This window comes from Leptonotus elevatus, chromosome 6, assembly GCF_054856555.1.
Source record: "Leptonotus elevatus isolate MCC_2025b chromosome 6, RoL_Lele_1.0, whole genome shotgun sequence".
In the NCBI taxonomy this organism is placed as follows: Eukaryota; Metazoa; Chordata; class Actinopteri; order Syngnathiformes; family Syngnathidae; genus Leptonotus; species Leptonotus elevatus.
The window spans coordinates 12997626-13021015 of NC_141244.1; the positions used below are offsets into that span (position 1 = coordinate 12997626).

A 23390-nucleotide genomic window follows, 5' to 3' on the forward strand; every position below is an offset into this window, starting at 1 on the left:
GGCTAGTGAAAGTGTGACAGTAGTTAGTTATTCATTTACGCTGTGTGCGAGAAATGATTTTAGTTATTAGTTTTTAGTTTTTCATAAATATACAGAATTTGGCTTACACTTTCTTTTGTTGCACTCCAATATGTAAGTAACTTTGTGTGAATAAAAACTCTTGCAATTTCCTTGACAGTGAGTATGTCAAACCGCAAACTTTGAATGCTGCTCTTGTAAAATACTTTTTTCCCGCTCAGTTTTATATATAATTTCCGCGGAAATTTTTCTAGTTGTATTTTGTTAGCTGTTGTGAGAAAACATCTAATAATTTTGACTTGTGGTGCTCACAGAATGCCAAAGGGACGATGCATTTTGGGGGCACTGACTACTTGTATGACATAGAAATTTGATTTTGACACATATGTGAGCTGTTTTGGGAGAGATATGAGCTTTTGCAGATGATCCAAGGAGTTGTTCAAAATCATCCAAATTATTTTTGGCAAAAGAACTAAGTGAATGCAGATGAGCCAAAGCAATTGAGAAGGATCTTTGCAATTGTGACTGTACCGACTCTTTGTTTGGGAAAATAACTTGGAGTTTTGGGATTGATATGTGCTTTTACAAGTCTGTTTGGCCAAATGAGTTTACAGTTTTGAAAATGTCATCTCAGTTTCAATAAATGTGCCAAACCTATGGAGAAAAACTGTAATCCCATTCGTAACAATATCCTTGCTCTACCTGGGCGAATGGACCAAAATTTTGCAGGAAATCTTTCAAGAAGCTTGGGAAGTTTTCTTCAGTAAGCCTAGTTGCCAGGTGTGTAAAAACTTTTCTATAATGTATATATTTGACTTACATTACATTGCATCAGAAGTGTCCACTAACATGCAGATCATTCAAAGTCATATATACAACAGTACATTAGTAAATTGCGGACAAGCGTCAAGGACAAGTTACCAGAATTCTGTGAGCAGATGGCACGCTGAGATTAGGGAAATGACCCGCTACCTCATGGCTTGGCTGAAGGTGTTGAGGCTGACGTATGCATCTTGTTTGTTGTGCTGCCTATTTACAGAATGCATGCACACCACCCATGGAAACAAATATTTAAATGATCACAATCTATTTAAGATAGATAGATAGATAGATAGATAGATAGATAGATAGATAGATAGATAGATAGATAGATAGATAGATAGATAGATAGATAGATAGATAGATAGATAGATAGATAGATAGATAGATAGATAGATAGATAGATAGATAGATAGATAGATAGATAGATAGATAGATAGATAGATAGATAGATAGATAGATAGATAGATAGATAGATAGATAGATAGATAGATAGATAGATAGATAGATAGATCTAAATTACAGAATTGCTGTTTTGCTCTCTGTATCATCAGATGCATCTTGAGACTGAACTGCAACGTCATGCATGTGCCTACGTGATCTTTGGTGCTTGGTTAATTCTTGGTTGAAATCCCGTGCTGGCTCAGTGGGACTGGAAAAGCCTAAAGTGAGATTAAAACAGAGGCCAGTTGGCCACATGTGAGACAGGTTGCACTTGAAGATTTAGCAACAGATCAGCGCTGGAGGGTATATAAAGCAGCTCAAGCGAATGGTCTGTCACACATCCTGCACTGGTTGCTGCATATTTGCGCTTCCTACGGGGTATATCACTGCAGGAAGAAATTTACATTCACAGGACAGCTCGTCATCTATAGCAAGTTTTCCTTGTGTCTGTAATTTGAGCCTCTAGTGCACCAGGAGCCATGGTTTTGGAAGAGAATGAGTGTGACTCTGTCTTTGAGCCTCACATCACTGTGAGTATTATGACACAGAACTCGTGCATATTTTACACAGTTGTTTGGTTTGACTGTTATATCTGTATTTCAACAAGTTTTTCAATTGTCTCGCATGAATGTGCAGCAACATAATGTTGACGTTTCTCCCACATTGCAAAATATGCATGATCTTTTATTCAACTGCTTTTGTTTTGTTCAGCGACACAATGACCCATGATGACCATCCTCATGCCAATGTATCAATACAAGCGTGAATTATTTTGTCGTTATTTAGGAGGAGCATGTTGACACTCAGTATGGGAAGGTCCACTGCATCATGACAGGGACGCCCAGGGCAAATCGTCCGGTCATTCTGACGTATCATGACGTTGGACTGAACCGTACGTATTACTGGAGCTCCTTATCCATCAGAAATCAATAGTAGCATCATGGAACAGTTATTCCAAAAGACGTTAAAATTAACCATGATGTAGTCCACTAGATGAGAAATATTAATGGATCTGCCAAATGCTCATATAGCATTGTTTTCAAATTTTAAGTATCTTTAATTAGGAATTGTCTTTTGGGAAATGGTTTACATCTTTGTAAATCACACTATTATATTAATGTATTCATTTCAATCATATTGCACAAAAAATAAATATAAAACAGATTTTTTTCCCCCCTTCCCTACAGACAAGTCATGTTTTGAGACTCTGTTTGCGCATGAGGACATGCAAGAAATCCTGAGACATTTTCCTGTTTGTCACGTTGAAGCCCCAGGACAACACGAAGCAGCCAAAACTTTCCCTACATCGTGAGTAGTTTCTACAATTCACAAGTTTATTCTTAACAGTGCTTCAACTGTGTGGTGATATCACTATTAATTGTTGACTTATGACCTTGAAGGTATTCCTATCCGACCATAGACCAACTGTCTGAAGCGCTGCCTGCTGTGCTCAAACACTTTGGGTGAGACAGACCTGATAATCCTCGAGTTTTCCCATGATAATCTCCAGCTAATACCACAGATCCGGGCTTGATTCTGAATGTGATTCACAGGTTGCGCAGTGTGATTGGACTGGGAGTCGGAGCAGGTGCCTGCATTTTGGCCAATTTTGCTGTGAGTCCACATTTCTTCTATTAATCCTGTTTGTAACAATATTGTTGCTCTAAGTGAAAATACGCATAGAGATAGATATGCCTTTTGCTGTAATGTAATCTATAGACATGTCAAATTCCAACAAACCTGAAAAATAACTTGTCAAGTAATTTGACTTCATTACCTGACTTTTAATATTAGAAATTATGTTCTTTCATTTAGTTCATTCATCAACATGGTCATGTTTGTGTTGCCTGTATCTGAAAACTGCTAATGATTTATTTGTACTCTTCATGTGTGTATAGCTGAATCACCCTGATCTGGTGGACGGATTGGTTCTGATCAACATCAACCCTAATGCTGAAGGATTAATAGATACCGTCGCAAGCAAGGTCAGCACTGTGTGTGTGTCATGTCTGTGTTTGAGCGATTAGGCTAACATTAGCTTAGCTAAAATTAGCTTGTTAAACGTCTATGATGTTAAAGTATATTTATTCTTCCCTCTACGCTACAGATTACTGAATGGACTCACACTCTCCCTGACAAAATTATCACACACTTATTCGGAAAGGTAGGTTGCCATGACAACAAAAGCATTAGTCGATGATTAGATACTGCATTCTCTCATTCTTCCTTCCACGCTGACTTTTTAGGAAGAGATCCAGTCCAACCATGACCTGATAGCTACATACCGCCACCACATCAGCACAACCATGAACCAGTACAACGTGGGCCAGTTCTTCCGCGCTTACAACAGTCGCAGTGCTCTTGTGGTGGAGAGGCCTGTTACTGGAGGAAATGTCAATGTCAGGACTCTCAAGTAAGAACCGACTTCTGACTTGTAATGCGTCATCATGACATGACCAAAAGTCCCATTTTTTATAAATTTTCTTTACAGTTGAGAACATATTTAATGCTTTTCAGTAGACCAGAATAAACAGTAATTTGCTCCACTGTCAATCACATTTTTGAAGATTTATGTTCTCTTGAATGTCAAAAATATAAACATAAAAAATAAATAAAAGAGTCAAAAAATAACTCAATCAGTAACTAATAAGTCTGAAGCTTTCATACTAAGCTCATCAAACTGCCTTTACGAACACTGCTTTGTGCACTGAGGCACAGTGTTGCCCAAACAGAAAAGGCCTTCTCCAAACTATGAAAGGTGGAAGCTTAGAATCTCCCCAAATAGCTTGGTTTCATATTCAGGGCGCCTTCATGTAGTGTTCATATGTGTTTAAAGCTGAACATGGATGTTGTGAAATCTTGTTGCAGGAAATCCTGGCACTACTTAACATTCTGTAAACCACCTCTCCGCTTATGTTTTAATCCCAGATGCTCCACATTGCTGCTTGTCGGAGACAACTCTCCATTTGTGGAGGTTGTGGTTGACTGCAACTCTAAGCTTAACCCAACAAAGACCACACTGCTTAAGGTAACCGCAAACTTAATCTATTATTGTTTGGGTAACTTATCAAACTGAAGGAATTATTTGCGTGATTGAAACCACTGTTGCTTTGCCCTTGTAGATGGCGGACTGTGGAGGACTTCCTCAAGTGGCTCAGGTATGACAGTCCGTTTAAGGACAAATGTAGTAAATCTCCGCACTATAAAGAAAATATTGTATTTAGATACCAAACTGTATATGTTTTGTCTCATAACAGCCAGCCAAAGTGATCGAAGCCTTCAAATATTTCATCCAAGGCCTTGGATACTGTAAGTGACAACAAATTCACCGGACTTGTATTCATAGGGCTCAATCCCTATTTTCTTAACTTTCAAATTATATTCAGTAATATGAAACCCTGTTGAAATCCAATTATACCAAACTTATCTGTCGACAGTATCCAGTGCCAGTATGACCAGACTTCGGTCACGGACGACCTCCAGCTCCAGCGTCTCGTCTCTGGAGAACTCTCGGGGCCGTGCGCAAGAGAAGCGAGGACGCTCCCATACTGATGTCTCCATGGAGAGCATCTCCAACAACAACATGAACCGCATCATTTCAAAGTCCACACATGAAGTGGCATGCTAGAGCACATGATGCACTTATCTACCCAGCTTGCTCCTGCCTACCTTTTAAAGGTCACAGTCATAGCTAAATGTGACTACTGTATGCTTCTTCTTTTTTTAGCCACCTTTTCATGTTCGTCACAATCGGTTTCTCCTCTCATCCTCTATGTACCTGAAAATGTGCTTTTCCAATTGGGGGTATTCTCCTTTTCTTACCTCTGCCACTGATTGCACCAATTTGTGATGTATTATTCAAAGTAACATGAATTTTGATTTCATGAATTAATTTGTTCGTAGGACTAAGTGTTTTATGTGCCACTTAGCCTAACATTGATATACAGTAATGTGTAATACATTTTAATTACTTCTTTTCAACAGAAGTGATTCATAGAAATGTGCATAAAAGAGAACTTTTGATAATCCTTTACTGGTCTCCAGAGGGGAAATACAAGTGCTACATGGAGTGCAGGGTAATGCAACACACAGCAGATTGTTAAAAAATAGAATTTAAAAAAAAAAGTTATTTTTTTATACTAGATAAAAATATGTTGTTGTTTTTTTTTTATTGCAACAGATTTAAAAAAACATGCTTTGAGTGTATGGATGATTTTATTGGTTGAGTTTGGCGGTGAGGGGTGTGCAGTGACTAGTTCTGTTGTATCTGTCTGTTTTATCTATGTGTGAATATAAAAGTAGCATGTAATATACTGTACTTAAAAAAAAAAAAATTACCCTCGAATAAACACGGTAGTTGAAGTGTTTCTTCCTTTTGGTCACTAGATGGCACTGCGCGCATTGAACGTGATCTGACTACACCGTTCGTGGAAAGCATCAACATGAATACCATCCATCTGGCTCGTAATGTCGATGTTTTTAATACGGCTTATGGATTTATCTAAAGCCCTGGGGTTTTTTTTCCACAGATGGTCTGCGTTAAATAAAATAGTTTAAATTATATATATTTTTAAATTGGTTTCCATCCTTAAACAGCTCTCACACAGTCAAACACAGTTGATCATTTTTTAGTCATTTCAATTTGAAACAGTTCAGTATTGCAAACATATGATATTTTATTATAAATGTAGACACGCAAAAGACATTTCATACATCATGCATGCAATCAGTGACGCTCTCACTCAGCATAATTTGTGTGTCGGTGGAAGCAATGAGCGCTTGCATGAATGAATGTATTGTATATGTAGAAGGAATCTTATGAAGCAGTATGAATGCACTGAGTGTTTAGGTGTGTGGGTTGATGAAAATGGATGATAAAAATTGAAAAACGAGCTGTCAGCGTTCGAAATCACATCTAATTGTGCGAGGGGCGATGCGTCTGAATTACAAAGATACTCAGCAATATGATGGTCTGATGAATAATTTATGGTATTCTCTTCAGAATTTATTTAAACATGAGACATCCGCTATGGCACGAAAAGTATTATTTTACTGTGCTTTCATTTAAAGGATTGCAATGGTAGTTGCACTGGATTTGGTTGATTGAGAGTTCAGAGTAGACATAAATAAATCAAACTCCATTTTGTCATCATGATATTGCATGTAAACCTTATATTTGAATTGTGAATTACATAATGTGATTGTAGTATTTAGTTATAGATTGGCATGTGCTTGTTTCAATTTGGTATCCCTATACAGTATTTGATTAAAGAACTGTTGTATACATATTGTACTACATTCATTGTACTATATGTCAATCTTTTTAGATTGTTTTGTTCTGGTTACAGATACAGATAACATATTCATCCAGGGGCAGAGCCAGAAATGTTTCAATGGGGGGGCCAGGGTGACACAATGACTCACTGAATGGTGGCAATAAGATGACATCATTCTGTATGTGTGCACGCACACTAGACGTTGCTTTTTACTTAGATTTCTTCCTGCTTGTATATATATTTTGAGTAGCCTATGTTGGTGATGCGTGGATCTTATTTGAGGAATTCCTGACTGCGGATGTTGTGATAAACGAAATGACGTCTCGGTCTTGACCATGTTTACTGTGCAGCCAAAGCTGACCCGACAACCTCTAAGTTGTGAGGCTACAGGCATGTGCGAAAATACGAATGCACATTTAAATAGATATTAAAGTATTAAAATGCAATTGTTTTTATATCTGGATGATGTAAATTCCTCTTTGAACCTCAAGGCCATTCAAACCAGAATAATCTGTAAAGACTGCAATTTATATTTAAGAAAATAATCTTGAGCACCTGCCCGCTTTCCTTTTTTTTTTTTATTAAAGTAAATGTGCACCCCTTTATCTTTTATTGTTCATGTATATTGTTGTTTTCAATCAAGTCAAAATGGGGGGAAAAATCACTTTTATGGTTGCATATACAGTATATAATGTTTTTTGTATGCTGCAGGACTTAAAGCAACACTAAGGAACGTTCAGTTTATGTTGATTATGGCGGCGCCATATGGACAAAAGCGGTTTTGTTATGCCTAAAGTAAGACCACATTTCCCATTTGAGGAAAAGCGGATTGCATCATTTTTTTAGCTCAAGCCAGCTAGTAAAAATCGGACCAACGTTAATCTTTTTTCCTTTTTGGTCTCCTCAAACAAAACTTTTCAGTTGTGTTGCAGCTTCTGTCAGGAAAGCAGCAATCATGCGTCGACATTCATTCGGTAGCTCACCTCTCACTGATCTGCAACCATAATAAGAACACATGTTATAGAAAAGGGATGGTTAGGAATAGGATCAAAGCTATCCAAAGGTGTGAATGTAAATGGTTATTTGCGACCAGTCCAGGGTGTACCTTGCCTTTTGCCCAGTCGGCTCATTTGCTGCAACACTAATGAATAGGCTCCAATCTGATATAGAAAATGAATGAATTGCTGGCCTGATGGATGATACTCATGAGCTCATGATTATGCATGTGTTATGTTGCTCGTGTTACATGTGAACCAGTGAACTTATATATACGAAGACAATTTAATTTGAAGTGTGAGTGATTCCAGGGTGTTTCCAGGGGCCCCTGTCGGTGCTGTGGACCTTTCAGGGCCCCAGTCCTCGTGACAGATGCAGCCATGTTGGAGAATCTCGGCACTCCAGATGCAGCAGAGCAGAACAGCACCTCCCGGTTGCTAACTGACGGCTACCGCGCGGCTTAGCGTCAGTGACACCGACAGCCGGGCACGGCGCTGTTGTGGACTCGCAGACAGGGAGAGGGAGCCAACAGCGGGCAGACTTCAGCCTCCAAAAGTCGGATTTAATACCACCGGGACTAATGTGTAAAAGCCCTGCTTGCTGAGTGGAAAAGGTGGCCGGTGACTGGAAGTAGGTGCGGCCTGGCTCCGAGATCCTTTAAGCGGGTGAGTATTGATCCGTCTTGGGAGAGGAATGGTTGGGAAGAGCCCACCGTTAGCTGTGCTAGCTTAGCATTAAAGGGCTAACAGTCAGACAATGGGCTGGATGCTGCACGGGGCTTGCATTATTGTTGACTAGTATGGCAATATTGTAGATATACCACGCACTCTGTAGCTAGATATTGCGGTCATTTTTTTGACACGGTGCAGTCATTTGTATTCCTAGCAGACAGTAGTGAAGTGGTGCAGTGGCCGAAACCACCCCTCTGGCTTCTCTGGTAACTTAGGTGCAAAGGTGAACACAAGAATGATTTATGTCACGTACAGTAACAATTTTGAAAAATATGTCTTAAGTGAGCCATCGCCGTTGTGAATTAAGCATTATTGCAAGGATGGATTTGTTCGAGACAAAAGGAGAATAATAGGTCTTTCTTAACCATCTTCAGGTGTTTGGGTAATAACATCATTGGACAGTACTGACTGCTTTCACACTAATATTTTTTACTCCATTGCCACAAATCACCAGTTTAAACTGCTCCATGGGTGTGGATGACTAACATGGGATGTCATTTGTCAGATTGTCCAATGGGGCTCCTGTCACATCTGTACACGCTCCCCATCAGCCACTGGGTCATGACCCCTCTGAAACCCACAAGATTGGATAATAATAATCAGCACACATTCATTAAGATCATATGTTCGTCCTTGTATACAAGTAAGGCCATTGTTGGCATTCCTGACTCACTTGCCACTATTCCTGGACGTGTCAGCTTTTATTGTTAGTGGGTGAATCATCAGCAACTTGCCCTCACTATCATTTTAACACTGTTATTTCTTTCCATAGGTCAGACACTGTTTGTCTAGATAGTGCTAGGATTCACACTTTCATTGACACTGTCTGCTGTCTTGTAATTATCATCAGTTTTTCTGCAAAGTGGCTGCTTACATATGGCGAGTCGTTCTCATTTAAAGGGATACTTGACCAATTTTGCCACTTTCAGCAGTAAAAAGTTAATATTTTGTCCAGATTTAATTTGATAACGTAATTATTTTTCATGTACAAATGAATACTGAGGAAAACGGTCACGACCAATCACGGCTCACCTGTTCCTGAACACAGGTGCTGTCACCTTCAGTTGACAGCAATTGGCAAGATTTATTTTTTAAAGGTATTATTTGTTCATGAAAAATAATGAAGTTATCACATTAATTATAGACTAAATATTGTCTTCTTACTGCTGAGATTGGCTAAATGAGTTAAGTATCCCTTTAAACTGCCGAACAGCGACTCAACATTTTTTAAGCCAAAACAATCTGGTCTGGCCTCCATGTGTCCTACAGCATCACTTCTCACATTTCTGTCACTAATCCAAAGAGGCAGGAATGAAGAAAGCAACACTGACTATGTTGGATCGATGGTCACACCTGTCTGGCTTCTGACAGGGGGAAATAAAGACGAGTGGATGAAATTGGAAGCAAGGGGGATGGCAGTAGTGCGCCATGGGAAGAGAAACAAATCGACCAGGAGGGAGGAGGCTTCTGTTATAACACTTGTAGGTGTGTGAATTGGAAGCAATCAGGGGCGGGTGTTCTCCCTCTCCTATATGACGACATACCGCACAACTAGGAAGTGGAGAGGGGAGGAGAAGGGGAATACATGCAAGCTTAGTTAGAGCAGAGGTGTAGTCTTCTGCCTAAAGGCTACCAAAATGCACTTCTGGGATTTTCTAGGCTGCTCCAATAGAGGTATGTAGGTGGCATGATGGCTCGGGAGGCTCTATTAGAGTTGGTGTGTGGGTGCTCGGTGCAAGCCAGGTATAGAGGGTCTGACAGGCTTAGGGCTGGAAAGGAATTTGCGTTGCTCGCCACCATACAAGCAGTTGCATGTGGAGACCTCGCACACAAGCTGAGTGTGCAGCGCAAACAAGTACGCGGACGCTTCTGATATGGTGTCAGACTGCTGTGTTTTTCTTTGATAAAGCTGGTTGGCTGCTTTGACAAATGAACGGATGGGAGGGATTGAAAAGTGTTGCTTTGGACATTTGCCTCGTGATTTCTGATCCTGCTGCCAAGACAGTTTTCCCCGCCTTCCATGCACTTTTGCTTTGATTGGTTACCTCTAATACTACTAAGTATGTTTTCACGCGGACTGTGCAGTTCCTAAAATTAAACGTAAAGAAGGGAAATTGTGGACTTCTGTTACTACTGTAAATGGTCCCTGAGACGCAGCAGTAGAGCTGACATTTATTCGCCTGTGTCTTTCACACCGAACCCCACAAAAGGAAAAATGACATTGCTGTGTCTGTGTATGGATTTACACAGCAGCTCTGCTTCCCCCAGTTAATTAGATGCGTGCCAGCGTGTGGTGTGGCACATACAATAACCATCCCATGTTGGTGCTGTTCACACAACAAATTGACCCAGGGAAAAATGCAAATGCTGTTGATATAAATAATTTTTTTGGGAATTTACCTTGAACTGTTTTTTAAACTATTGATTGATTTTTGGAGAAAAAAATCGTCGCTCTGGGTGCTTGTTTATACAACAGCAGTGTTTTGGAGCCTAAAAACACAAACGTTTGAAGTGGACATTTTTAAAAAGCATTGTATTGTTTTACATTCAAACACACAAAAAAAAGAAGCTCATTTTTTTTAAATAGTACTGTAATGGCAAAACACAGCACTGCTGTAGTATTTGTACATTTAATACATTCATGTCCAGTGAAGTTGGCCTACTTTTGTGCTTCACTCATATACACCACTGAAGATTATTCAAAAGTAGGGGTGTTAGAAAAAATCGATTCGGCAATATATCGCGATATTACAGCGCGCAATTCTCGAATCGATTCGTTATGCGGCCGAATCGATTTTTAAACATCTTTTTTTTATGGGAATATTCAACAAAACGTCTTACTTAGGGTTAGGATTCACACATTAAGCATAGAAGAATGTTATATTAATGGAAGATTAAGCCTTAATATTTTATGTCAGTGCTGTTCAGACATGAAACACACTGCAACCTGTTTGTTAAATGCAGTGGCTCAGTTATAAGCCTGAATTTTCGGAAAAATAAATACAATTTTATACAAATCTTACAGTGTACATGTACAAGTTTACTGATTAGTAATTTCTAAATTTGAGTTAAAAAATCGCAATAATCAATTTATAGATTTGATTAATTGGTACCAAATCGAATCATGACCTATGAATCGTGATACGAATCGAATCGCCAGGTACTAGGCAATTCACACCCCTATTCAAAAGATAAGTTGTCTGCGTACAATGTCTTTATAAAGTGACATCACAAAACCACTGGTATCCTTATTATTATTACTTTTACCGATGGTGCCGGCACTGGTACTCGGTAAAAGTAAAAACGTCCCAATACTACACACTGACACCACATGACATACTGTATACAGTACTTTCTGGGTAGGAGTGATATCAGATGCGTGGAGATAAGAGACGGCAAATTATGCTCTGGAAAATGGATGATTAACTCCAGCAGGGACCTCCTCACACAAAGCCGCAAGTCAGGTAGCCGCCCTTGAGCCATCCAAATGAGCAGTTTCGAGACTGTGGCCCGCAAGGCGCTGCTTCGCTTCGGTCAAACCAGGCAACACGTTGTTCCATGAAGCGTTCAAAAGACGTAAGCGATGGTGTTATAAAGTATTAACAAGGACAAGCATCAGGCGATCTACGACCTCTTTTTTCCACCTGAAAATTAATGATTAATGTTGGACGTAATCATGTCAAAAAACATCCAACAAGTGTATTTTTCTCCACTGCTGGTCTTCATCTCTCTTCACACACACTCCTCTAACTCACTTTCCACCCCTATGATTCACTTCTATAATCACAAAATCACTTTCATGTGATTGGTAAATCACAGAACTCTTGCAACAACCAGTTGTCATGTTACAGTTTTATTTTAGAACTTGTGGTATTCTCATTCAGTGCATTAACAGAACTCAACTTTATAGAACACAGAGAGGTCACAAATGAAAGCTTTGCTGTACATAATAAAGACAAAAGTGAAATATATTATATTTAAAAAGTCACTATGCTGAATGATGAAGTAATGATGGCATGGGTCAAAGCCCCCCCCCCCCCCCACCCACATGCATGCTACCTCACTCAGACTGAAACTGCTTTGTCAGCAGCATTCGGCACGGGTTAAACACAAGATCTCTACGGTCCGTCAAATGACCCTTTTTACCCTTGAGGCAACATGTTGGCTTGAAATCAAAAGCAGAAAAGTGAGAATGAAATCTTATCTTTAATTTAAAGGGGATATTTTATGGAAATTTTACATATGAATTGCTTGTGTACAAATCAATGGATATCTTAAGTGCCTGTCCAACCATAAAATGTGAAAGGTTAAAGTCAAGGATAACCTGTGTCTCGTATTTTCACAATTATGTTATTTTGCATCTTGGTCAGTCAAGGTTACTTGAGCCATCCATCTGTTTTCTATGCCACTTATCCTGTTGAAGGTGGTGGGGAGCTGGGGACTGTCCTAGCTCACTTTCGGGTGAAAAGTGGACTACATCCTGGACTGGTCGCCATTCCATCACAGTGTGTTTATTGTTTGGTACTGTAGTTTTTATGTTGCATCGTACAGGTGCAGAAATTGCATCCAGTGGAACGTTGGCAGAAAACAAGTAGCCTACGGATGACGGTTAACTTACAACAGCAACCTTCTGTAATTAGATAACATTTACATAATCGCTAAAGCTAGTTTAGGCAGACAATTTATTAAAAATGATGCCCGTGGCTGAGGATGTTTGAAAACTATGTAGGGTTCTTGGCTCCGACAAACAGTAACAATCCCTAAAATATTAACTTCTTTGACTTGAATCAGAATTGCAAGCTCTGTGCTCCTCTATTTTAAAAGCTAAACCTAATGTGCCATCAATTTTTACTGTGGTCGCATGTCATATTTGATATGTTGTCGTATTCTTGAGCATATTGACTCCTCACTGATTTATACTTTCTTTTGCGGTCAGTGCTTTCTGCCACGTCTTCAAAATACCGTGGTGAAGGTTATATGACATTTTACATTCATTTTGCTTCTTTGTAGAACTAGCGTTTGCCGTTAATGCTTTTGTGACATTTATTTTTAAGACACTGTATTGTTCACTAGATAAACTAGAATTGTTTTTGCAGACTTAACGCATTAAGCTGTTTTCTGGCGTTGATATATTATGCTAACCATGACACTCACCTCTTTCCAGTTAACCTGTTCACTTGTGGAATTTTCCCCAAAAGTGTTTTTTTTTTTTGTATTCCCCAACTTTCCCAGTCTTTTGTTGCCCCGAACCCCAGCTTTTTTTTTTTGGAACATGTTGTAGGCATCAAATTCAGAATGAGAGAATATTTACCAAAACAAAACAAAAAAACAGTTAAATCACACAGTTCACTGTCAATATCAACATGAAATAACTCAATGGAATGTAAATTGAAAAGGATTTACAAATCAATGTGGTCTATTTTTATTTTTTTCAACTTTGTAAATCAGTCATGCTCAGCCATCAAAATGGGATGTAGTGAATGATTCAACACATTCCAAATAGTAATTTCTTTTTAATTCTATTGTGTTTCAGATATTTCTGGAATATCCCACTATGCTGGTGAGTACAAACTTGTGGTGTACCTTTGTTATGTAAAATTTGTGTCCTGAGTATCTACTATATCTGCTGCCGGATACTGCTGAATAAGCTTTTCTCTTCAGTTTTGTGTGGTTAGAAGTTCAAAATAATTCATTTCATTATTAACCAACTCGTATGCATAACAGCTTATACCAACTCAACCAAATGTGCCAAAAGAAAACAATGGTGACATGGAATCACCTCAAAGCACTTGCTAAGCATTTGTTTGGATTGTTGTCAAAGGAATGCTATAATTTTCCTGGAAATTATTTGTCTTTTGCTTTTCTGCTCATGCCATGTCTTTGCCTTCCACACTTTTTCTGAGGGAACTGCAAGTTCTTGCTAAGGGAGATTTTTTCTTGGTTCATTATGTCCGCGCATGGATTTAGTTTTGGAGGTAAAACTAGAGGCTTTATGGGTTGTAAGCCTTCCTTGGCTGTTGCTAAGTAACCGTATTTCAGTAGGATGTTATATATTTGGAACTGGAAGTGCACTCCCCTCCAAAGGTATCGTAACACAGAGGACAATTCCTTTAACTTTTGCTTATAGACTGATCTTTCCTCACAGCTTTCATGTGTCTGTCATCAACTGCTGCTATTTTCCATTCCATGGTCAACTCTCACTTGGTACACCAGTGGTTTTGTTTTTCTTCAGGACATTAAAAATGGTTGTTTTAGCAATGGCCAATATCTGTGCAATGTACCGGTAGATAGCTCCCTGGTTTTGATGTCGGCTTCGCCTCTGCAACTTGCATTACAGACTTTTGGCAGAACTCAAATCTAAACCTGAGCAGAAACATTCCGTGCTAACGATTGTTTGAATAATCCATGTAATAGGTAGGGCACAGCTGGATAACAAAACACAGCTGTCAGTCATATGTTCCAATACTTTTGCTCACATGATAAATGGATGGATTCAAATGAAAAATGCCATCTTCCAAGTTGTGTATTAGATCCAGATGCAAACAAATGTGAATAAGGCTGAAACGTGATCTCTTGATTCATATTCACTTTTGCATGTCAAACCAAAAATATTTGAGTAGAAATAAACAAATTGGCCTCACTGTTCCAATACTTTTGGAGAGAATGATGCTGGAGACGATTTCAATCATAAATCACATTTCTGAACTTTACCTAGGCAAACCTCATCGGGATATGTGCGCCGTAGCTGACGTCAGTGTTTTGGCCTGTAACTTGATGAGATGATGCACTCTTGCTGCTTTGGAACACAATGCCTGTGACATTTTTAACCTTGGGATTGAGAATCCTGCGCATCATAAACATAGCATTTAATCACTATAAATCTCTCAAGACACAAGTTAGGTGTGAAAATCTATTCACCCTGCAGTCATGATTATTGTGCGTTTCAGATTTTGTTTTGTCCAGTCAGATTTCAGCTACGATACTAAATGCTAAGACACAATCTATTGATGTCAGCATTTCTACATGTACTTAATTTTTTTTTTTTTTTTAAATACTTGAATTGTAATGTTGCCTTTAAAAATATATTTTAAATTTTTTCTGTTATATCTATCTATCTATAGATTTAATCAGATATCAGTCTAAGTACTTATTACCGGTAAATTGAGAAAAAAAATTGAAAATGTGCTTAAGTCATTGACGTTTAACTTATGAAAACAATAGTTAGTAAGTTAATAGCAACAACAATATTGCATGTGAGGTACAAATATTCATAGTAAATGTATTATCTGACAAACTAACCAGTGTAATTGATGTCAATGCTTGGCCGCTTAAAAATTTAATTACAGACATTACGGTTGTAATTACCTATCACAAGACTTGGAAAGTTTCTTGCCAATATAAAACAAAACATGAATACAATAAAAATAACTGTAATGCATTTCTCATTAAAAAAAAAAGGGAACCAAAAAAAGCCAGAGGCTTGTTTACTTTAAGAGGGCATTTGTCAACATCACAATATGCCATTTTTAGCCAGATGGTTCTTTTCCAATGTTGCTGCTTGGATAGATGGTAAGTTAGCCATGAAAACGGTAATTAAATCTTAAAAGCTTAAACAAGGTCAGATGCTTAAAAGACCAAAGCAGCATACATGCAAACAGGGGGAAGACACAGTTACACTATTTTCAGATGACTAAAACTCAAGCGAGATTCACCCTACAAACACCAAAAAGTGTCAGAGGTTAATTATTTTTAGTGGCTAATATCTGAGCCTGCTAAAATCATTGTGTGTGGGATGTCCATTTATTCAAGTTAGCGGGTGACCCTATTTACATTTTAGCATCTATTTTTGTTATTACTCTTGTGGTGTCTTACTAATGCCAAGCCCTCTCAGCACCACTCAAACCCACGCACACACAACCTTTTTATACTGCAGCCTTCACTGAAGACATAACAGCATCTTGCACCCTCACAACGTTCCCTTTGGGTATCTTGTCCACGCATACTTTCTTGGTCTCACATAAATCTCCCCCTTCCTGTCACCTACATGTTTATCTGCAGTCACACGCTTACGCTTTTGCATATGTAAACCCCTTTTCTCAGGCTTTAATACACACATACACGCACACGCACACACACACAACACTGTGCTGCACTCCCAGCTGAAGCACTGCATTGCATGTGTACTGCGCTCGTGATCAGCTGCAGCAGCCTGTGAGGCGACGTTGGGATCTCTGCTGCTACAGAACAGCGCCTGACTTGGAAACGGATCTCCGGCGTCATTTCCCCTCAACCCATTCCTGCAACATTTTCATGGACACTTTCATTCTACTTTGGTTCCTCCCACCTTAGTTTTGCTTCACTTCATTCGTTTGGTTTCTGTGAGTTTATTGTTGTGGGACATTAACCACCTGCTAAATGTGGTTGTTTACCTGGTCGCTTTGCATGATGTAAAGCTGTGGTGTTTACTCGTGCGGCTTCTCGTTCTCGTGTCTCTTTTTCATGCTAGCTACTGCTCTCCACCTCTTCCTCATTGTGCTCCACTTTTTTCGTTGCCCTTCTCTGCTCTACATTTCGCTTTGCTTCGTTCCCTCAACTGTCTGCTTATGATAGCATTGTGGAATGACAACATGAAACCAGCTACGTTTTGTGGACCCTTAGACTGAACATGGCTGTCATGGTCCTGCAACCTGACATTTCTGACTGCTGTGAACCTACGCTCATTGGAATTCATTTCAAGGATTGATTATTTTGATGAACAACAGCAGCGTCAAGATGGGAATCTGACATTTCTTGCCTGAGGTGGAAAGAAGACCTCCAATGGAAGGATTGGGTTTCAGCTTCATCTTCTTGAACTTAGAGAATCTTTACAAAGACCATTTCATATCAGTGATGTGGTGATGGAGTTACCTGGTTAAAGGATATGACGTTTTTCACCAGCTAGCTGTCGACTCAAGGAGCGAGCAGCAATCTTTTGACACATTGCCCCTTTGAAGTGCCCCAATTCTTAAAGATATTTTCACTTATATTTTCACTTATGTACAGATGAAAGCATAAGCATCAATGATTCTGATCTTTGGATTCCTCTTTCTTTTTCTTTTTTCTTCCTTGGATGCATTTTTACAAATCTCTTGAAAGGAATACTGAGGACATTACTATGCCTAAGGCTATATGCTGATTTCAGTCTTTAGCAATTTCATTAGGGTGCTGTGGCTAGGATTGGAACAGCGCCCCCTACACAACAGATGGAGAACAATGGCTGCATCCCACTCTGCTGGAGCAAAGGGGCGTGCATCTATGCACATCATCCCTTACCAAGTATGTACAGAAGTATATTCACAGAAATATGGGTCACATAAACCGAAAGTAAAGCGGATGCCCAAAACTGTAATGTGTTATTTGTTAGTGTACGTACTTGAAATATGTATTCAGAGCGAGCACAAGCAGACTGTCCGCTACGTTAAATATGTCTGCAGCAGACATTATATTTGTTAATTATATATCATAGTTATATTAATGATCTAATTCCTATATTGTTGACTCCTCCAAGTTGTCATATTGGATTGAAGTTGAAGTGAGAAAAGTCACTTGTGAGCTTTTGTTTATTGGTTCGGGTAGATGACCTGCAGTGATTATGTAAGTCAGCGATCTCCAACCTTTTTTTGTGCCACGGACCGGTTTCACGTAAAGCAATATTTTTGATGGACCAGCACAGAAACTATTAAATTAAATGATTTATAAAATACATCTCAACCATTTGAGCTCTGGGCTTGTTTCTTTTCAATGAGTAGGTTCCATCTTGGGGTTATGGGAAACAATGACATCATGTGTGTTGCTTATGTCCAGTCTACTTCATAATTGGGTTTTTAGTGGCCATCATTGTATAAAATCCCACCTGGAGTAACATACTTTTGAAAAGTTCTATCACTGAATGTAATGAGCACTTTGACGTATGCCGAGTCAGTGAATAGATGAATCCATGGGTGCCGAACTGCGAGTATGCCGGGGTCCACCGCCACCGTAGTAGTAGTTAATATTACAATTACAATTTACCAACAAATAAAAAAAAATACAATTACATCCAGTTAGGTTGACTTTGAATCTTCATCTTCTGTGGGCACAGAAATCATCCTTATCACAGAGAGCTGAAAGGCATTAGGGGGAAGGGAGAGAAAATTGTGTGCGGATGAGAGAAAGATGAGAAGGTGGAAGGAAGAAGCAAGGTGGTTCAATACAACCGGAGGATCAGATTTACATGTAAAGGAAGGAACTAAAAGATCTGTGAGTGACAGGAGGAGATTAGTCGGGGCATTGGAGGGCTACAGTTAAAAGGGTAAGAATTGCATATGAGGAGTAAAAGGCAGAGGACAGGATGCAAGATTTGAAGAGAAAGATGATGAAGATGAGTGGGAGCAACTGCAGAGAAGCAAAATGGATGGTTAAAAGAATACGTCAAGGCCAAGAAGAGGCTCCCCCAGGATTGTGCCAGTAACCTAGATAGCAATTGGATAAAAGAAACCATCTCACTGCTGCGGTTATGGGCCAAATCTGAACTCTCCAGCCTTCTGTGGTTTACCAAGCTTACTGTCAGTCAGTGGAACCCCACGAAGAAAAGTTGGACGAGCAACCGCCTGTCCACCTCCTGACTGCCTGCGTGGCCTAGTTGATTTATTACTTCATTTCCTTTGCAAGTGTGTGAGGGCATCCATATGGGGATATGTCAAGCATATCAGAACTCAGGATCTATATTGTGTTGTACGACACACCTGTTTTTGCAAGCTTATTGGTCCCATTTCCTAGGTGTCAGCAGTCTCTGCAGGTGACAAAAATAATTTTGTCCAAAGCTGTTCTTGAGGATGTTGCTAACAAACAAAACACATAAAACTGACAAATACATTTAGGCTAACATACAGTTAAGGGATTTGGGATTTAACTTACAAGGTGGCATGACATACAAAATAAAACATAACAATACCTCTTAATAGGGCTTTGCAATTAATAGAAATTCAATTACAAATACACTCCACAATTAGAAAATTGCCATAATCGTAAACAAAAATAAAAGATTATTGATAATAATTAATAATTCTAATCTTGAGTTGTTGAAATTTATATATTTGCACTTTTTATTTTATTTTAAGATAACAAATAAATCTTGTTTGGTCCAAAAGGAACTTGCATAATTATATTGTTTCAAATATATATATATTTTTTTTACGTTTAAACATTTTCCTGATTTGTACCAAAAAACAAATGATTGTCCTAATCGTGATTTCATTTATTACTAAATCATGATTAATATTTTCTTCATAATCAAGCAGCACTACCACTTAATGACGGCTTCTTGGAGCCCACGATCCCCTTTAAGTAATATGTAACATTTATTACAATAGGTAGCTGAATATATGTACTAGTCTTAATCGAGTTGTATAAGACTTTACTAAAATGAGCTGTAATATATAATGAGAAGAGAATTTAAAAAATAACCTAAAATAAATCATTTGTGAAAGTGGATGTGTGTGAAAATCCCCACCACAGAATTCCAGTACATAATCTGATTTTGTTAAACTTGACAATACTTTTTCTGCTTCAGTTATTAAAATAGGTTTGTGCTCGACATTTCTATTATGTCCTCTAAGCCCATCGGGCTGTCAAAGCCAGATTTAAAGTGCCACCTTAGCTGTCTTGTAGGTGTGAGCAGAGGAAACGCTTCCGAAGAACACAGTGTGTCCTTTGCTCACGGAACACATCCACTCTGTCTGAGTTTGGACTGTAGTGTTTCCTCCTGGTTCAGAATTCATTTACTTAAAATCACCTGATTTATGTTGAACTGTGGGTCTATTAGGTCTCTCTAAAAGGACCTTGTGTCAATGTTTTTTCCGCGCTGCCGTTGACTCATTTGCTGACCTGCCAGCTCACACACGAACACATAGTCATGCAGTGTTTTTGAGTGCATATGCCCAAACACATTTCCCTACTCCGAGTACTATGCCTGTGATGAATCGGAATATTTGCATTTGGCAAACTGTCAGCGCTTCAAGCTCATTACATTTGAAGTATATGAAGTATATGAAGTATTACCGTCACCTTCCACTTGCCAGTTATAATACAGTCTGCAATGCACAATAATATGCAATGTAACTTTCTACAAGTCGTCTGTCTCTTATGTATTTATGATTTATAGATTTAAACTTACCATGGTGCACATTTCTTCGTGTACCCAGGACATTTAGAGCTTTAAAGGGGAAGTCGACCGTAAACATTTCTTGACTATATGTTATATTGACGCCTTCTTAAAATAATCGCCTACGTGATTTTTTTTGATTTTTCAGGAAACACAAAAATAATTACCATTTTAATCATGAGGAGATGATTTAGGCAAAAAAAAAAAAAAGAGTTTTGCAACAAACAAAAAATGACTCCCAGCCATTTTCACTGTAGCAACCCCCTTTGCTCCCGGCTGTTTTACCGGAAGGCCCACAGTATATTGTGTTCTATTGCTATTAGAACAATTAGAGTATCTTCTTTCATCGGGAAAAAGGTATATTTGTATCTGTTTCTGATTTTGCAGCAATTAGCTTTAGAATATATCTAAGGTTTGTCATTATTCACAAATCCGTTGCAAACACTGGGGGAAAGAGCTTGTTGCAACATGGCCCTGTTTGATCTCTTATACTCTGCTGGCCGTTTTTTGTAATAACTACCATTGCTTGAAGAGACTTCTTCAAGTCAGAAGCTGCATCAAAGCCTTCTGTATGCTCTAGCATTAAAAAAAAACATAAAAATTAAAAATACAAAACATTTATAAATATGTTTTTGGGACCATGCCAATATTTCAAATAGAACGTGTTTACACTTTTTTTTGGGAGCAAATGAGTTAAGAGGGTGACGAGGGTGTCTTAACATGACATTCTGATTCATATTACATTTTCAGAATATGAATAATGCAGCTAAATCTAGCCCTTTTAATCTATCTCAGGGGGCGAATGAAGAAGACATCACAGTTGCTCAGGGCTCAGACAACGACCAATAACAGCTCACCTGTTTTCTGAAGCTGAGCTGTGATTGGTCATTACCTGAGACCTGAGTAACTGTGTGATGTGGAAAAATGGCTGCCTTCCGATATTGATAAAAACAGCTGGACTTTGCTGCTTAACTCATATTCCACTAACACAATATTAACTAGAATACCGTATTTAGACTTTGTGGGGCTGCACAGAGCATATTGTTGTCAAGAAAATTTGGGGGGGTTGATTTCTCTTTAATTTTAAGCACAATACATGTAGTGGATGAGAGAGAAAAGCAGGATTGAAGTCTCTACTGACCATTGGTCAGCATGGGGGCCTGCATGACGTCTCTCACGATGGCTGCAAGCTGAAGTTTGAATATAAACAAACAACGGCGGTTTTCTTTACCTGTTTGCAACACAGATAAAAACAGAATGGTTTAAATCCCCTGTTACATTTAGTCCTCTCTCTTGCTTCACTTTACTTCAGTTTCTCCATATCTCCTCCTCCACTCTTTGCTGAGTGGACGATGGCCAGTTCCATGTTGGGGCAAATTGGTGGAGGCCTGCATTAAAGACTGAGCAATGAAGGAATTGCTTATGAGGAACCAAATCGTTTGATTTTAAAGTTCAGTTGACTTACAAAGTCTCATTCTAACAGCTGTTCTCTTTGTTTTTCAACAGAATATGACGGCCAGTTAGCCCCAGTACGAACATCTGAGTCAGGCATGGCAACATCTTCCTACTTGGAGCCCAACCTCAATCACTCCGCAGCAAGTGGGTGTGGAATGAAATCCCGCTCCGGGATTTCCGGTGGTACTGGTGTTGGTACCAGCGGCTCTGCTGGCGGTCTTGAGCGGACTGCAGGTTCTATGGACAGGGTTCTGAAAATCTTCCACTACTTTGAGACAAATAGTGAACCCAGCACGTGGGCAAGTAATATCAGACATGGAGATGCTACTGATGTCAGGGTATGTTAGAATGATCATTTTAGATTTTCATCATCACTTTCTGTCTCTCACTTTGTTCCTCTTTGTTTCAACAGGGCGTCATCCAGAAGATAGCCGAAATCCACAAATTGCGCTGTGTCACTTCACTTGGCCTGCGTTTAACCCATCTGCACACAGACGCACGACACTGGTTACATCCTGACTTGGGAGTCTGTCATGTCAGGGAGAAATATGAGAAACAGCACCCGCAGGAGGAGTGGAGGTACAGTAACAGTAAAAGTGTTTGTTCTTTTCTTTTTCTTCAGCCTCATATTTTATTAATACAGTGAACACTTGATATGTGCAGGAGTTTCTGACCCACGGGTGAGAATTGCAAAAATTTACAGAAAACTCACTTACTTGTTGGGGTGGGCATCTCTTCAATAAGACGATTCAATACATATGTTGATACGATGGTACGATACGATTCAAAAACGGTACATTTTCAAGCGAAACAATTAGTTTCAGTGGAATTATGGTTCAATTCAGGATACGGCCGGATACGGCTTTTGTTATGTTTATTAACCAATTCACTCCCAGCTGTTTTCACTGACGCAACCCCCAAGCTATTTTATTGAATTTTGATAGATTTTGCAAGGCCCCCAGAATATTGTGTTCTATTGCTATAAAAACCAAAAGAAAGATTAGTCTCTTCGTTCATCAGGAAAAAAAACATATTTATATCTGTTTCTGTTTTGTAGCAATTAGCATTAGAATATAGCTAAGTTTAATCAATATTCACGTTCCTGGTGAAAACACTGTCAAAAAGAGCTTGTTGGAACATGGCCCTGGTTGATCTCTTATACTCTGCTGCCGCCTAGTAGCCGTTTTTTTTTTAAATACTACCATTGCTTTAAGCCACCTCTTCATGTCAGAAGATACATCAAAGCCTTCTTTCTGTATGCTCTTGCATAAAAAAAAACTACCCCCACCCCAACCGTATAAATAGGTTTTTGGGAGTGAAGGACAAAGTATAAAAAAAACAACAACGTATTTTCACGTTTTGGGTTTGCACATTTAAAGACTATGTGAGAAGGACTGCCTTAATCCAAGCATGTAAACATAGTCACTGAACCTTATATTGAGCAACTACAGTCACTGTTACCAGCTGCTC

General features: G+C 39.0%; 2 protein-coding genes across 12 annotated transcripts in view; both read left to right on the forward strand.

The window, feature by feature from the left end:
- Positions 1–1597: 1597 nt before the first annotated feature.
- On the forward strand, positions 1598–5643 carry LOC147172069 (protein NDRG1-like). Its single transcript, XM_086078400.1, has 12 exons — positions 1598–1811; positions 2068–2173; positions 2469–2589; positions 2682–2744; positions 2835–2895; positions 3180–3266; positions 3389–3445; positions 3528–3694; positions 4210–4309; positions 4404–4439; positions 4539–4590; positions 4719–5643. Exons 1-12 carry the CDS (start codon positions 1761–1763, stop codon positions 4907–4909), a joined length of 1092 nt encoding a protein of 363 aa, XP_085934526.1. The 5' UTR covers positions 1598–1760; the 3' UTR covers positions 4910–5643.
- A 2323-nt stretch (positions 5644–7966) lies between these two features.
- The window catches only part of LOC147172070 (focal adhesion kinase 1-like), a 48956-nt gene continuing 33532 nt past the window's right edge, over positions 7967–23390 (forward strand). For 6 of the 11 annotated variants that reach the window (XM_086077483.1, XM_086077486.1, XM_086077493.1 and 3 more), the window contains exons 1-3: positions 16479–17599; positions 21972–22258; positions 22333–22499. In XM_086077483.1, coding sequence (XP_085933609.1) covers positions 17527–17599; positions 21972–22258; positions 22333–22499 — 527 coding nt within the window. In that variant the 5' untranslated portion in view covers positions 16479–17526. Of the gene's footprint in view, positions 8219–9843; positions 9959–13817; positions 13845–16475; positions 17600–21971; positions 22259–22332; positions 22500–23390 lie in introns of those variants that run through there. The other 5 variants (XM_086077488.1, XM_086077484.1, XM_086077491.1 and 2 more) reach the window with 5 other exon arrangements.

Coding starts and splice junctions, on each gene's coding strand:
- LOC147172069 (XM_086078400.1), top strand. CDS start 1,761: ATGGTTTTGGAAGAGAATGAGTGTGACTCTGTCTTTGAGCCTCACATC. Junction 4,310..4,403: donor CAAAGACCACACTGCTTAAG/GTAACCGCAAAC, acceptor TTGCCCTTGTAG/ATGGCGGACTGTGGAGGACT. Junction 4,440..4,538: donor GACTTCCTCAAGTGGCTCAG/GTATGACAGTCC, acceptor GTCTCATAACAG/CCAGCCAAAGTGATCGAAGC.